This window comes from Gekko japonicus, unplaced genomic scaffold (genome assembly GCF_001447785.1).
Source record: "Gekko japonicus isolate JY-2015 unplaced genomic scaffold, Gekko_japonicus_V1.1 scaffold304, whole genome shotgun sequence".
Classification (NCBI taxonomy): domain Eukaryota; kingdom Metazoa; phylum Chordata; class Lepidosauria; order Squamata; family Gekkonidae; genus Gekko; species Gekko japonicus.
The window spans coordinates 1,111,573-1,128,755 of NW_015161960.1; the positions used below are offsets into that span (position 1 = coordinate 1,111,573).

General features: G+C 41.4%; 1 protein-coding gene across 1 annotated transcript in view; it reads right to left on the minus strand.

The window, feature by feature from the left end:
• The window catches only part of FNIP1 (folliculin interacting protein 1), a 117,431-nt gene that overhangs the window by 31,468 nt on the left and 68,780 nt on the right, over positions 1–17,183 (minus strand). Inside the window, exons 3-6 of the mRNA XM_015429539.1 lie at positions 12,869–13,012; positions 6,702–6,802; positions 5,859–5,933; positions 4,619–4,710 (exon numbers count right to left, since the gene is read on the minus strand). Of these exons, the coding sequence (XP_015285025.1) occupies positions 4,619–4,710; positions 5,859–5,933; positions 6,702–6,802; positions 12,869–13,012 (412 nt within the window). The remainder of the gene's footprint in view (positions 1–4,618; positions 4,711–5,858; positions 5,934–6,701; positions 6,803–12,868; positions 13,013–17,183) is intronic.

Here is a 17,183-nt window from a genome sequence, read left to right on the forward strand (position 1 = left end):
AAGATAATCATGAGAACTACTTGTTATCAAAAAGTGGGTGGACTGGAAAAAAATGACTTGTACACAGTATCCTCGGTAAGCACACAGTAACCTTTTAAAATTAAGAGCTGGCAAGGATCAGTGGGTCACAAGTATTCTTTTTATTCAATCTACTTGCTGGAAATGTTCTGGTTACAGATTAACTTCACTTTTGCTCTGTCTTACACTTGGATTCCTTGGCTCTGAAACGTAAACTAAGCAAGTTTGGATGAATGGATCAGACTCTGTTGTAGGTTTATTACCGATGCCAAGGGTACTGTCTTTTCTTCTGAAATATTTATTACTGGTCACTGCATACTCCATTAAATCCCAGCTGAATATTCACATTTCCTGACTACAGTAAACTAAGAAACTGCATACCCAACTAAATACCATTAGATACGGTATAGTACAGCCAGACAAAATTACAGCTTTCTAAGCCCCTTGTTTCTACTTAGGAAAGAGATGGATTCAGTTAACATGTTTTCTAGACTTCCAGGGACTCTTACTTCTCTTTACACTACAGTAACATTCCAGTAATACTCATAGGTACTAGATGTGGACATGCTCTCTAACAGAATCTTTTAGTACTACCCGTGTTAATCAAGACATTTGGCCTATCCTTGTTTACACAACTTTCTGACTGTTTTTGCACTAAACATTTTGTTTCCCAGCTATCTGCAAGCACAGTATACATTCAATATCCTGCCTGAAGTGAGGGGTGGGGGAGACTGTATAATCCACAGTCCTCTAAACAGATATAAACCAGTGAAAACCACTGAAGTATAAGCACAGCAGTTCTAGTGGTCTGAGAACCACATCCTGAGCTGCTTTCACAATTACGAAAAAGCCAGAAAGGTTTAGTAGATGCTGTTTTAAACTCTTTTTATAACAGTGAACTGAAATTGCAGGGTACTCTATAGTGGTCATCGGATATCCAGCCCTGTGGAGACTGCTCTATGTGAAGAACGGTTTGTATGTAAAGCATTATCATGTTGACCCTACAGTTGTCACCATACTCCTGCCTACAAGTTACCCTTCATGGAGGCTTACATCAATGTGGCGAGAAGAACTAGAGGTTCTGCATAACATACAGCTACAGACAATGTGGAAAAGCCTTCCTAAGAGTGGCTCTGAAACAATCAGCATGAGTCACCAGGAACTGCTTCATGTATACACTACTGGGCAGGGCGAAGAACTTGCTGAGATACTAAACAGTTCCAGTACAGTAACTAGGCTTCTGTTTTAGCTAACTTGAGACATCTATGAATGGTGGAAATACTGGTGGGCTACAGCAGAAAAATAAGTGTTACACCCTTGCTCTTTAGCCATCTGTTAAAAGCCTATCTGTTCCTAAAAGCTGAATGATATTGATTAAAGAAATGGTTTATGACAGTATTTGAGCACATGATTCATTTAAATACATGAAATAATCCCACTGGTGCTCTACTGGTCTCTTTATGGATTGACCCTTTTAGCCCAGCTAGGTTGATGTGGCCAAGAAAGCCAGAGATACCATTCTGAAGAGCAATCAACTAATTAGATGAACTGTGGGTGCCGATTTAGAAATAATTCTGATCAAACAGATGGCCTTGAAAATGAAAACTTTAAATGGGAAAGGTGAGTGTTTTGACAAGATCATCATATTGCTCCATTTGTTGGCACAGTGCAATTACAGGAGATTAATTAGGCTAGCAGGGAACACCTGCATGGATAAGGGCACCTAATTGCTGCAAAACACAGCACTGAAAATAATCAAGATTAATAAAGCTCATTCTTCAAGTTTATGAAGTAACACTTAAAATACTTGGCAACAAAATCATAAAAAGTATTAGGAATAACCAGAACAGTCTGGTCTGAGAATACCTGAGGTGAAATAATGTGGCAAAGCTCTTCAAATTGGTTATTTCTGTGCTATCCTTCTAACATGGCAACAGAAAGGAACACCACTGCTTGGCATACAGAAAATCCAGTCTACTACCTCCCCACAACAAGACAGCCTATAAATATTAATATTTCTTCCAAATGTAAAAATTGCATTTGGGTGCCTAACACATTTTGATTTTCAAGAAAATCCACACAGTGATTGCAAAACATTGTTACACAGAAACAGTTTAAACAGATTTTGATAGAACGTTGATTCACCAGCCTCAGAGACCACAGGGTCAGTTTAAAAAATCCACACTCAGTTTGGAGAGCAAAACTAGGAGATGCAAGGCTGAACCACCCAAAGACATTCCAGTTTATGGATATTTAGAACTAGTGAATTTCACGTAAGTTCACTCACAAGTTAATTATCAACAGACAAAAAATTAAATTCACATTCTCTGTCCTAACTTTTAAGAGAGACCTTACATATTGATATCATTTAATTGCCCAATACATTTAACCATAGAAAATGTGGTGCTAAGGAGATCATCACATTTTCTACAAGACTTGCTAGTGAAATTTCCGTACAAGTATAGTTTTAAACCTGTCTACCTGTAGTGGTTTTAAGTAGTTTTAAATTACTATAACTTTAGTATCTAACATGCATTGCATGCATTCCTTTTTCTTTATTTATAATCCCATTCAGATGATGTAAAGCAGGGAAGCTGCATTGGTTACCAACTCCTCAAAGCCATTTCCCCCTTAATACTCTCTTCAGCATGCTAGGCTAGGAAGATGATAACAATAGCACAGAGTTAAATTAATCCTCCAGCATCCTACAGACCTTTGTTGTGAACAAGAAACTTGAAATATATACAAAGCATTTCCCTCCTGATGATGCATCTCCTGAATCCCTCATGTGAGGGAAAGCTAACATAACTTGTGATGTACAAAGCATGTGCTTACCAATGCTAGTTCTCCGATATGTATTTTTACACACAGTGAAACGGCCTGTTTACTACAAGTACACATTACAGGTTGCAGTGTGTAGACAGAAACCTTGGTAGGTTAAGAATATCTAGATTTGAATTTAGTAGCACATTAGAGACCAATAAGATTTTCCAGGTATGAACTTTCAGAAGTCAAAGCTCCCTTCATCAGTTTTGACTTACAAAATCTTGTTGGCCTCTAAGGTACTCCTGGACTTGAATCCAGCTGTTCTACTGCAGACCAACATGGCTACGCCTCCGCAATCACGCTAAGAATGTAATTGATAAAAAGTCTCGGTGGGAAAACTGGTATGAGAAGTAATTAGTACAGAAATCATGTTCATATTGATTGGAGCCAAATGCCAAAAAGAGAAGCCATCATCATGTTCATTTCAACATGGTAGTATTTGCTTATATTTTATATCTTACTGTGGTTTGGATCCAGCCTAAAATCTCCACTGATGGAAATCCTTCCATCAGCAGAGCACAACTTCTCTGGCTCCCACTCCAGCCCAAAATTCCTCCTGAAAAAGAGGGGGACAGGGGACCTGCCAGAGCAGTGTGAAGGGGGAGTTGACAGTCTGCTGCAGAGCGGGAGAACTGGCAAAAAGTCATCCCCTCTTCGGTAAGTAGAAATGACTAATGGGATTCAACTCAGTATGCTTAGTTTCACCGCATGAGGATTTGAACTGATATCACTGGCTCCCTTCAGCCTATTAAATAGCCACACACTATTCCAGGTTTCAGAACCCATCTAATTCATTTATTTGTGTGTGCATGTTTTTTTAAAAATAACAGATCTTCAAAAAGATAGAGGAATTTCAGACAGACGATATAATCTGGAAGAGGAACGGTTCCCAAACGGTTTCTGGTCTGTCATTTCAGACAGAACCGTTTTAGAACCGGTTCCCTACCGGAATATATTTGTAATTTCAGACACAAATGCTTCTGTCCCGTTTAGGAAACGGGGCTGAAGCGTTTTACCTGTCAACCGCTTCCAAGTAGTCTTCAGTTTCCTCTCCCGGTTCCGATGCGCTTTTTCCCACCGTTTTTCCCCTGCGCGGGCGATCTCCACTTTTTTTTTAACGTTCGCTTTATAGTGCTATAACACACCATCAGTATAGCAATGCCATTGGAATGCCTGGAGTGTTTTGTTATAGTGCTATAGCGCTATAAAGCAAACATTCAAAACAAAAAAAAAAGCCGGAGATCGCCCACGCAGGTGAAAAACGGCGGGAATAAAGTGGGAAAAAGCAGTGCAGTCTGAAATGGCAAACCGCTTCAGATCCAGCTCTTTACCGGATGGGGAAAGCCATGTGTGAAATGGCAGCCCTATAGCGGTTTACTCCATGACGGATCAAAAACTGCTTCAAAACAGGTTTAAAAGGGTAATGTGAAATTCCTCATAGTTTCAGAAGGTAGCTGTGTCAGTCTACAATAGAACAGTTAGATTTCAGTCCAGTTGCACCTTGGAGACCAACAAGAGTTTCAGAATCAAAGTCCCCTTTGTCAGACATGAGTAGAGTAGAAACGGACATCTCTTGCGATACACCTTTCCCACCTTCTGACTAGGATAAAATGATTCAGAGCTTCGTTCCATCTCTACTCATGTCTGACGAAGGGAGTTTTGACTCTGAAAAGCTTATAGCCTGAAACTCTTATGGGTCTCTGAGGTGCTACTGGACTCAGATCTTCCAAAGCCTTTTGATACAAATAGCCCAAGGAAGGAAACTTTTAATTACTTATGTTTCCAAGCAGTCCATTCATAATCGTACTGTGATCTGGCTTTAGCATGTTACTGTCCTGATTAATGAATTCAAGGCTGTCTTGAAGCCTACAGAAGGAAAAAAGAAAGAAATGTTATTTGCATTCTGTTACAGCGCTGTTTGATTCTATTCTCAACTGTAGTCTGTATACATTTTTCCCTTTTCAAGGCAATAAAATTGTTTAATGACAGGCAGCACAAAGTGCAGAAGTCAATTCTGCACATCATTCAATGTCTTCTCAGCATTATTAGCCCAGAACTACTTCTTTCTTCAGCTATCACAATGTAAAGGTGTCTGGAACAGCAGTGGCATCCGATCCCAAAGCAAGAGACAAAAATCTCCGTCTCACCATGTCATCCCTTCACATTCATTTTCTTTTCCCATTGTAGAAAGTGTGCCTTATGCCATTTAGCAACTTTTCAACTATAGAGCAGTGCCAGGCAATTAATGGCAAATACTCAAGTTCTCAGTTACTTTAAATGTACGTTTCTTCTTTTATTTTTAACAAGCACTTTTCCTGCACCAGCAAACAGGCCAGTCTTCCTAAATTCTCAGCTAAACAACCCAATTCACTGAAGGGGACAATGGAAGTATTAAGAGAGGGGACAGCGGAATGCCATCCTGCTTCACTTTGGTTCGCACTAATGAAGAATCGTTTCTTGCTTGTGCAAGACTTATGAACAAAATGATGTAAAGAAATCAGCATGAAAGGCAACAGAAAAGTTTCCAGTCTCCACTATTATCATGCACACTTTTTGTAATCTGACTCTGACCTATGTGGGGGGTTCAGGGGTACAGCCATGCTGCCAAGCCTTCTAGGTGCAAGGGTGAAGTCCATGACAGAGGAAGAGAAAAAAGGTGAATGGAGGAATGCGCAGATAGCCTGTTCTCTCTCTCCATCCCCTACCCTGAATCAGCCCAGGAAACAGGGTGCTCCTCCTACAAGAATTAAAGAACAGCCTTGATCTGGAGCAAGACGAGGCAACCAAAATGGGCACAACTTATCAAAAGGCAGAGGAAGGGGTGGGATGAGGTGAAATGACCTTTGTGACTCCACACAGATAGAAAGGGTGTTAGGTATTCTAAAGTAGGCAAAATTGGCTTAGCAGTGATCTCCTTTCCCTCTCGTTTTGGCCAAGAAGGTTTGATGTGCACTCTCTCTTTTTCATCTAATCCACAATACACATAGTTCACATAGTATTTCTAAGACACTCACGTGTTTAAACTTCCATAGATACTACTTCCAGTTCGAGCTGTAAAAACTTTGCTTAACATAAGTTGTGGAGGTGAGCTGTGAGGCAAAAAAATATATTATTAGATATATCTTCTTCATTTGTCTGTTGAGTAGAATATCAAGACCTCAAGACAGGCAATTGTTTTTTACTCAATGACTGAAAAATCATTTTCAGCCTCACCTCACTCAGCAAATGATGCTGTCAGTTAACAATATATTTATACTGTTTAACATATTCCACTCTTTTCCATTAAATGAAGGTGGTTAACAACACAAAAATATGTTATAATGTGCACATAGTGACTATTCTATTCAAACTTCTGATCTTTGTGTCTGAACCTGTATTCTAACAAATTACTGCTGTATTAAAGATCTTATTTGGTGACTATGTGATTAGTTTTTCACATAAGACAACAATGATGGCAAACAACATAGAAATTAACACATGGATGGAGAAACAGGATCAGGCCTCCTGGGCCCACCCCTGACCTCCACGTGTTGCTCAGGGCTTGTGCATAAATGTGTATATATGGACGTATACTCTGGATGCTCAAACTGTACCTTGAAAAATGGATGGTAGAGAGCATATGTTCAAATCCTCTGAGCAAAAAGGTTGATCAGTGATGAGAACCTGATGGAGGATCAGCAGACGTGGTTCCATTCTTCCTCCTCATTCTGTCATTTCCACACTGCTCAACTATCTTTATGACGCTAGTGACAATAATGTGTACCTGAGACACCTCTACTCCTATGAGAATCCTGGGTTATTACATGAATTCAAGAAAGTGAGATCCTTTGAGAAAGCTCTGCAAACAGAAGTCTTACCGGATTTGATGGATTTTTAGGGTTGAACCTTTGTAGCTCATGGCCACAGAACCAAACATCATCTCCCCAAGCATATTAGCATCTGAAGAACACCGGGAGCCCTGCAAAACATGCAATTCACTATTATGTTGCATAGGTGATCATTCTTTGAACACAGTTAAGGCACTGTAGAAAGAAAAGGAAATGCCTTTTTGATCTAGTAAACAAATAATAATAATGTTTGAAGTACAATACCAAAAATTTGTTCACATATATAAACAGAAACATGTTTTGAACACATACACCAAATCAGACCCTTGGTCCATCAAATCCAGTACTATCTAGTTAGACTGGCAGCAGCTTTCCAGAGTCTCAGGTTGAGGTCTTTCACATCACCTACTGACTGGTTCTTTACTGGAGATGGCAAGGATTGAATCTGGGACCTTCTGCATGCCAAGTAGATGCTCTGCCACTGAGCCACGGCTTCTCCCCTTGCACTCTTAAATCTCATTTTGTTCATAAAATTGAAAGCCACACCCTGACCTGGGTAGCCCAGGCAAGCCCGATCTTGTCATATCTCAGAAGCTAAGCAGGGCCAACTCTGGCGAGTACTTGGATGGAAGACCTCCTTGGAATACCAACAGTTGGGAGGCAGGGGCAGGCTTTATTCAGCCACCTCTCTGAATATTCTCCAGCCCCCAGTAGCGGTCAGTCACCAGAGCTCACCATGACTTCCAGGTGCACGCGCACACACACACACAAATACAAAAATCCCCCCCCCCAAAAAAAACCCCAGTAAATCATGGATGGTATCTGCTGCACTATGGCTATTGTCCATGACACCAAATACCTAATAATCCTACCACTGCCTCTCTTGTCCATCCACTGCCACTTGCCTTACATGTTGGGCTTGGTAGCAGCAGCACTACTTGCCTCAGAAGCCTCTGGAGTGTCTTCCTCAATCTCCTTCCCTTATCCTGTCTCATCTCTCTGTGCAGTAACACCCAAGAAACTGGTTTCTGGGGCATGTCTTCTGACCCCTGTTATTTGCCCATCATTCCATAAAGGAAACGACTTTGTTTAATGGCAGAAACAGACACGTGCGTATTTGTAATGGCCGTGGAGAACTTATAAAATAATACTAACATGTGTTATAAATTGTTTGAATAACCTAATTCACAGCATTCCATCTGCTTTTAATTTTTAATTGGCAACTCCAGCATTAAAATACTGGAGTGCAGAATTTCACACACATTTAACACCTGGTTAAAGATCATTCACATTTATTTGGCACTAGTCAAATGTGTCACTCCACAGGATAAAGTATAGTTCCATGATTAAACTGTCTGCATTGGCATTTACTAACATTAAAACAGAAAGATTTTCAGTCAAACACAGTTGAGTAGGAAAGCACACAGAAACTGATCGAAGGAAGGAAACTATATTGAACCTAAGATACTTACCTATCACATTTGAAATGCAGTTCAATTAAAAAAAAAAGATGGTTAATGAAACAAAGAAAGCAGAAATCATCTATCTAAATCTGAACTTGGCTTCAAAATGCAGATTTTAAAAATCCATACACTGGATCCAGGAACAGAAAGAGGAGATGTTTGTACAAACATCCCCAAACTAAAAATACAACAAAAAACCCCTGCACCCCCTCAATAGAGAAACAATGTCTGTGCAAGCACAAACATCACAAAGCAAGCAAACAAAAAATGCTGAACAAGTTCTTGGGGCACTATATCCTTCAAAGCAACTGGCATGGAAATGGCTTGCAGTGGAAAGAGGGCACAAGCACTTTCAGCTTGAAGCTCCCCCATCAGCTAGCACAGGCAGGTTTGCAGAAAGGGCATCCTGTACCCTTTCTGCCCCCAAGCCTCCCCCATCATGTCTAGCTAGGTGATGGGGGTGAGCTTGGGAAAGAGAAATGTGTCCAGCATACTTTCTGCTCCATGCTCAGCGTTTCCTCATCACCTGGTCAGCAGTTGGTAGGGGAGACAGATTTTTAAAATTTTCTTACAAGATTTATGCCCCATCTTTCTGCCCTCATAAGGGCCACCAAGAGAGCTAGCAAATTAAAACATACATAATAATATCTCATAGAGGCTGCGGTGGCTCAAGTGGTTAAGACACTGAACTGCAGACCGGAAGGTCAGTAGTTCAGCAGTTCGAGACCTGAGTGCCGCATGACGGAGTGAGGTCCCGTCTCTGGTCCCAGCTCCTGCCAAACTAGCAGTTCGAAAGCAAGAAACTACAAGCAGAGAAATAGGTACCGCTTCAGTGGGAAGGTAACCACGTTCTGTGCGCCTCGGCGTCTAGTCATGCCGGCCACATGACCATGGAAATGTCTTTGGACAGCGCTGGCTCTTCGGCTTGGAAACGGAGATGAGCACCGCAACCCTAGAGTCGGATTTGACTGGCTTTCGAGCAAGGGAAACCTTTACTTTTACCTAATAATATCTCATATTAAACACCATTAAAACCAACAAGAAACACATCATTAAACCAATTAATACCAGAGATAAAATACATACAAAAACATAAAAGAACAATTAAGGCATTGGGCTGGAAGGAGAGATCACAGAGGGAATGTCAAGCAAAACAAATGATGTTGGCAAAAGATAGTTACAGGAGGGGACAGACAAGTCTCCCTGGGGAGACAGTTTTAGAGGCTTGGTGCCACGATCAAGAAGGCCCTCTCTCTCCTGGATTGCCACCTGCCTAATCTCAGAAGGTGGGGCACCCAAAGCAGAGATGTTGGTGCCAAACTGTGTAGGGCTTGAAAAGTCAACACCAGCACCCTGAATTGTGACCAGAAAACAGACTGGGAGCCAGTGTAGGTGGCCCCTGAAGTGATATGGTTCCTACGATCCACTCCAGTCAACATCCTAACCTAGATGCAATTAGGGCATGCATCACAGTGGCTAGATCTTTTCGGCCCTCGAGAAGCTGCAACTGGCTATCCACACCAGGGTTGCCAGCCTCCAGATGAGGCCTGGAGATCTCCCACTTTTACAACTGATCTTCAGTTGTCAGAGATCAGTCCCTCTGGAGAAAATGGCTGCTTTGAAGGGTGGACTCTATGGCATTGTACCATGCCGAGGCCCCTCCCCAAACCCTCCCCTCCTCTGGATCCACGCCCAAAGTCTCCAGGTATCTTCCAACCTAGGCCTGGCAACCGTACTATCCAGTCAAAGCTGGTAATAGGTACTCCTAGCCACAGCTATCACCTGCTTATCTAGCAGTAGACCGGGGTCCAAGACCATATTTTCCCCTTGATTTTATTAGTTTTAATGCAGTTCAGTTTTTACATTTTTTGCTGTTTTTCTCTCTTTTTTGCTGTTACCTGTTTTTATATATATCTGCTGTTTAATGTGATTGATACAGTGATGGAAGCCATCTCAGACATTTTAAAATGGAGAGTTTGGAGTACAACATTCGAAATAAATATTTCTATCACTCTAAAATCATAGCTCTGGTATGCAAACACATTTTGATGTTTTTGTCTATTACGTGTATACTCATTTCTAGGTCAATCTAGGTCAATTATGTGTATACTCATTTCTAGGTCAATCTAACTGGCCAATTAAAACTGATCATCATCTTCATGGGCAAAATTACTTGTATGCATAATCTTTGAGACACTGAACAAGGTTAGATCCCACAGATCTTGCTAACAATGATGCCTTCTGCCAGCAAAAGCTCTTCCCTGATGCAGGAAGCAAGAAGAGAGACCCCTTGCACCAGAAAAAGGACCACTGTTAGCAGAGTAAATCTGTGATGCAAAGTAACACAAGGGGTACAGCAATGGATAATCACAAAGACAAACAAAATTGCTGCAGATGTGCATACAATTAGAAAATAGTTGGCAATAATATAGAACAACAATAGAATTCTAAGATGTTTTAATTCTTGTTTTCAGCAAAGACTGCCATCGAGATGACGTCGAGATGAGCAGAAACGCAGATTACGAACTTCTCGAGTTCTAGCGTTTGTTTCGATACAGTTCTTTATCAAACAAATCTCAGAATCTCAGTTCTTTAATGCTCTTCATACGAATTCTTCACAAGAAGGACTTCCTAAATCCAGAAACTTTTCCAAACAGCTTTGGACTAACAATTTTCAACTTCCATCGGACGGTCTGTGTTTGAATTACCTTTTAAATAGCTTGCATCACAGTCATACCATGCAATCATATGCCATTAGATAGTTAAATTAATTTTGGATTTATTTCATTCTTTTTACTCCCAGACATGCACTTAATCCCAACAAAATTTATTTTGCCTCTTCAGTACTCCATGCACAGTATTCGTAGACAATGACTTGTCCTTCCAATAATGCTGTGTCATGATTTCTGAGTAAAGCCTGATCAAACTCAGAAGATAAATGGGGTAGCTAAACTCAGTTCTGGGCAGACACACACTGCTTTCAAGCTCTCATAAGACTTGCTAAAGTTACATTGTGTAAGAGGAAGGGAGATCACCAAAAGCCATATCCCTTCCTGTCCAAAACACAGTTCTCCCAGGACGAGGAGATAAATATAGCTTTATTCTCCTGCTCAACAGCACAATGTGAAGCAAATTACATGTTGGGCGGACGCGTGCACAATCTGTAACTGGATGAGGCCAGTGCTGTGCTTAATTGAACTTGGTAACTAGTTAATATATGAACTCCAACGCCATCGTTAATTCAGAGCCCCAGAATATATGATGTTGGGATCAGCCTCCCCGAAGCAGAGAATTACTTCACTACAAAGGGTCTAAAGAATCAATTCTATTTTAGGAAGGCTTAATAGAAAACACTTGTGATCAGTGCAAGGTGAGATGACAGAAATATATCCATGTCAGATGACTCTGGCTGCAATGGTGGCCAAAACCGCTTCTCTTATGTAAAGTGTAACTCAAGTTCAATGAGCACCCATGTCACAGTCCTTTTAAGTTGTCAGCAAGAAATAGATTTACAGTCAAACATTTCCAAACCGCTTTCTAGGCCAAAAAATTCTTGAACACAAGGCTTTACAAACATTTAGAGCAAGCTCAACAAACACTTGACAGTTAGGGGTGTAACACTACATATAGCTCAGTCTCTGGGGGGAGGGGGAGAAGGTTTGTTACTCAAACTCTCAAAGACTGATTTCAGTATCATTGATTCCTCTCTCCCTACCCTCACTAAATGATCCAGGAAAATCATTATTGTATATATCATCAACACATGTGATAGAATATCTTTAGGGGGGAAATGCATGGGATTTATGACAAGACAAAGGGCCAAACTAGATGTGATGGCAGTGCACCCATGGTTCCGACCCATGGATACCACTGCCATTTTAAAGCCTATTGAGGCAATTTTAAAATGCCAAAAGATATCAGATATGCAGCATGGTGGCTCTGTAGTCTCCCCACTCATGCCTTTTCAAGTGCCAAAAACAGCCATGGGGGCCATTACAGTGCTTGAAAAGGCACATTAAGGGGGAAGAGCCCTTCATCCCGTTGTGCTGTGGCCCCCGTTGTGGCTTGTTTAAATGCCTCATTACTCTTTAAAACTATGAGTTGGATCCAGGGGCACTATCTTGTCTAGTATAGCACTAATACTTTTTTATAACTATTGGAACATAAGTGGAAATCTCGGAATCCCATCTCAAACCTAATTCATATGCTTCCTCCTCTTAAAGATAATTGACAAAGCAGGTAAGCCCATTCCCCCCACCTCAGATAGGCAGGTAAGCCCATCCCCCACCTCAGTTATTGACTTTTCAGTTTTTTGCTATCTAAAACTAGTGAACTTTCTTATCCAGAGCAGGCATCTTCTCCCCAATTCTGCTGGGAGTCCAAAGAAGGGAAGCAGTAGATGTATATGCCATATATTATTTGGATATACCAATCTTTCTACTGGCCCAGTAGAAATACGGACTCTTCTAGACACAGTTCAGACAAGCTACTTAAATTATTCTACTTAACTACTTAAAAATTCTTTTTTTCTGGTATTCTTTTCCTTGTCTAGTTTGCCTGACATCTGCCACCTGCACTGTTGGATAACTACCAGTTAATAGCTTCAAGGTTTCTTTTTCTCTCTGGCCAGCTCTAGCTGCTGTCAATTCCTAATAAGGAGATTTTTTCAAACACGTAACACAGACATCAGTCACAGTGAAAGTATGGCACGTTTACAACAGGAGGAACTCTCACCTGATATTTTGAACACTGCTCTTTTGTTTCAGAAGATGAAGAGGAGGAATTGATTGAACTGTCCAAGGAGGAGGAACTATCTCCTCCAGGTCTGAGTTGGCAACATTTCCCAAAGACTTTTACCTGCACGTCATTACAGAGTTTCTGAGAGAGAGAAATAAATGTGTGTTAGCTTTACTTTAACCAAACCCCAAAAGTGTATTCTGAGAAGCACTGCAGTCTGGGAACTCATATCTCCTGCAGCCCAAATTTATGGAGAAAAAATCCTAAGTAACTTAACTTTAACAAATGCTTTAATGTCAATGAGAGAAAGGAAATCACAAGCCAAGCTGAGTGAGTCACTTACTAAGTTCCATTTGACTTAATAAGTCTTAGTAGTGTGCTAGAACTGGGGATACCAACAAGAACTTTGTAATTTTCATATAATATGCATCTTATATACTATTTTTTAACAATGGTAGGAATAAAGGAGTTCAAAAGGTGGAAGAAAAAGTTTTAGGGGGAATACTGTGTTTCATCACCCTGTGAGATTCCACATGCATAAAGCTGGACCCTTATAGGTAAGGTAAAAAGTAAAGGTTCCCTTGCTCAAAAGCCAGTCGAGTTCGACTCTAGGGTTGCGGTGCTCATCTCCGTTTCACAGCCGAAGAGCCAGCACTGTCCGAAGACGTTTCCATGGTCATGTGGCCGGCATGACTAAACACCAAGGCGCACGGAATGCTGTTACCTTCCCACCGAAGTGGTACCCATTTATCTACTTGCAATTTCTTGCTTTCAAACTGCTAGGTTGGCAGGAGCTGGAACTAGAGACGGGAGCTCACTCCGTCATGTGGCAACTCGGGTCCTGAACTGCTGAACTACTGACCTTCCACAGCCTGCAGTTCAGCGTCTTAACCACTTGAGCCACCGCAGCTCCCCATATATATATGTACCCTGTTTCCCCGAAAATTAGACCTACCCCAAAAATAAGCCCTAGCAGGATTTCTATGCATTTGTGGTATAAGCCCTACTGTGTCTTCTTGAGAAAAAATAAATATAAGACAGTGTCTTATTTTCGGGGAAACACGGTATGTATATATGTAAAGCTTGTGCCATATTTGCTATCAAATTGAGGGGAAGGACAGCATTAGATGGTGTCCTTACAGAAAGGAGAAACATTTATTTATTTATTTATTTCAATTTATATCCCGCCCTCCCCACCAAGGCAGGCTCAGGGCGGCTTACATTAAAAGTTAAAATACATTAAAACACAAATTGTAAACATCATAAAAATCATATACAGTTACAAAATAAAGTGCTAGTGGTGCTGTGATCTTACACAGAAATTCCAGTACACTGTGGTGGAATGGTCACAGAAGACTATAGTCAGAGTCGGTAAGCAGCTTGTCAGACCATTTATAGAAACTGTCCCAGGCTGCTGGTGATGTTATGGAGGGCCTTACCACAGTTCAGTTGTTGGGAGTGGCTCCTAATTAAAGGCCTGGTGGAAGAGCTCCATTTTGCAGGCTCTGTGGACCTGTAAGAAATCCCACAGAGCCCTGATGTCTTCCGGGAGCTCATTCCACACATCTATTATATACAGAAAACTTCTAATTATTAAAAAAAAATACCCATCCTCATGGAGCTGTATACAAGATACGGGTTCTTGCCTACCCAAACTGGAAGTTAAACTGAACAGAAGGAAACTGCTTGGCATCTGGATTAGAGGGAAATTAGACTTAAGATGATACAAATGAACCAACTCCAAGTCCACTCTCCTCTACCACCAGACACCTTAAACTTTGGAGGGAATGCCTCCTTCATTTTAAAGCATCACGACAGAACATTGCTGCTCTTAAACTGCAAAGGGCAATGCCATCTCATAGTTTTAAAAAATCAGAGGGTACATCAAAAGCAGATCATAATATCATCACATAGTCAGTGTGGCATAGCAGTTAAGACTGGGACCTTGGACGAATTGGTTTGAATCCATGCTGCCACAGAAGCTCACTAGGTGACCTCAGACATGTCACAGTCTCTCAGCCTAACCCACTTCACAAGGTTGCTGTTGTTAGGATATGATAGACGAGGGGAGAATGACGCAATCAGCTGCTTTGGGTTCCAATTATGGGCGAAAATAAAAAAATGGGCTATAAATAAAAAAACCCAAGCATAAATAAATAAGCATTTGGCTGTGATCCACTGAAATGTCTTGTGTTCAGTGCAATGTACAGTCTGATTTGCATCCAAATACAGTTCCTTACCTACGTCAAAGTTTAAAGTATCTGGTGGTAGAGGAGAGTGGAGGTGGAGTGTGCACTGGTGGTGCATGCAAGCAGATATTCTAAAGAATGCAATGCAACTATCCAGCATCAACTCTGTGGTTTCTTATTTAGCAAGTGATAATACATGACAGAGTAGGGATGGGCAAGAAACAGCTTGCCTTCCCGCCATACAGCTGTTTTTTTGCACTGTCTTGTGCAGTTCCTTTAAAGGGACTGCACAAAACAGCTGAGCAGTAGGGAGCGCCTCCCTTCCGCTCAGCTGTTTTTGCAGCTTTGGGGGGGAACAGAAAACAGGGGTTTAAAGGGACTGAGTCCCTCTAAATCCCTGCTTTGCTTTCTGCTCCAATCATGAACCACACAAACTGCTCTAAACATTTGTGGAAGTTTGTGATGGCAGACTGGTCACATACTTCTTTTCCTGAACCATAAACAGGGCAAAAATTGTGACAAAGTTTGCTTCATGGTTTGGTTCATGCCCATCCCTATGAGAAAAGCTGCTTCCAGAAGCAGGTCTCCTGAGCTGTTTTGCCCAAGTGGATGTGTGTATGTGTGTGTGTTGTTGGGATAAGTAGAAAGAAAGGATAAAAGGAAGAAAAGTTGCTCCTCTTCTTACTTTGTAAGGCATAACAAGAAAAAAATGTATGACAAAATACATAAACTGCAACCATTTTTATGGATCTAAACATCTGTGTATTTTATCATGGTTCAGCTATTTTAATATCAGCGTTCAACATTTCCATTCCTCTCCTTAGTATTTCAAACCACAGTTCACATGCCCATTCCAAGTTCAAAAATGCTTGGGAGCCTGGAACACTCTACAGCAGGGGTGTCAAACATGCAGCCCCCAGGCAAGATCAGGCCCTCAGAGGGCCTCAATCAGGCTCACAAGGCCCTGGCTGTTTCCTACTTCCATTTGCAGTTCTGCTGTTGCTGCCATGTTACAGCTTGTTTACCAGTCTCTCTCAATTGCACAGGATTGATAAATAGGCAAGGCTCTCCTGTATGACTGAGAGAGTCTGGTAAAGAAGTGGCTGAGGCTCGTCCCCCTCCTCTTCCCAGGGGGAGGGAGGGAGCAGTCAGAGCTTGCTCCCTGGCCAGGCTGCAGGAGACAAAGGGAAGCCTTTCTTCCCTTCCACTGGCTGAGGCTCCTCCCTGAAGGGAGGGAGGGAGGGAATGAGTGAGAGTTTGTTTTGCTGGGCTGCCTCAATCGCATGGGAGAAATACCAGGCACCTTTAACACCAACAAAGTTTTGTTCAATGTATGAGCTTTTGTGTGCCTTGCTACGGTGTTGGGCTTTTTATGCCAGGGCTCTCCTGGGTGCAGCTAGGTTCCCTCCCCCTTTTCACTGTATTCATGCTTTCATGATCCAGACTCAGTAAGAAAGCAATGTGAACTATTTTACAGAAGGAATAACAACAAACCAGTGAGGTCGATTAGACTGAGTGTGTCCAGACCAAGTTCATCCCCTTCGTAGGAAGTTGTAATTTCTCTGGGGAAGAGTATAGTTTTGTACTCAAACACATGGCCGTCAGTGTTAGGATGCCTTCTCATGTTCTTCACCAGCACATGAAGCAACTTATGTACAAAAGGTTGCAATGCCCAGCCATTTCATGTTTTCCCCTGGGTCCTAGGCTAGGAACACTGAGCATGAGATTTTTGTAATAAATGTCCAATAAATCAAAAGTAGATTTGCAGCTTTCAGAGACACACCTGGATAGCGTACTGAAGACTGCTACAGCAGAGACATTTTGATGCAATAATTCAGAGCAGAGGTGTCAGTTATCAGAGACTGTTAAACAGACACAATATTGCAAGAGTGCTAGTGTTTTAAGCATGTTTTATTTAAAGTTTTAAAAATCTTTAATTGTGTTTGTCTGTGTCCTTTATAAAGTTTATATCTCTGCTACTTGGCATTGCATTATATGACACGTATGGCCTGGCCCAACAAGGTCTCATTTATGTCTGATCTGGCCCTCATAACAAATGAATTCAACACCCCTGCTCTACAGAGAGAAGTGTTGCGGACACCAGTATTGGAAACGTCATTCTG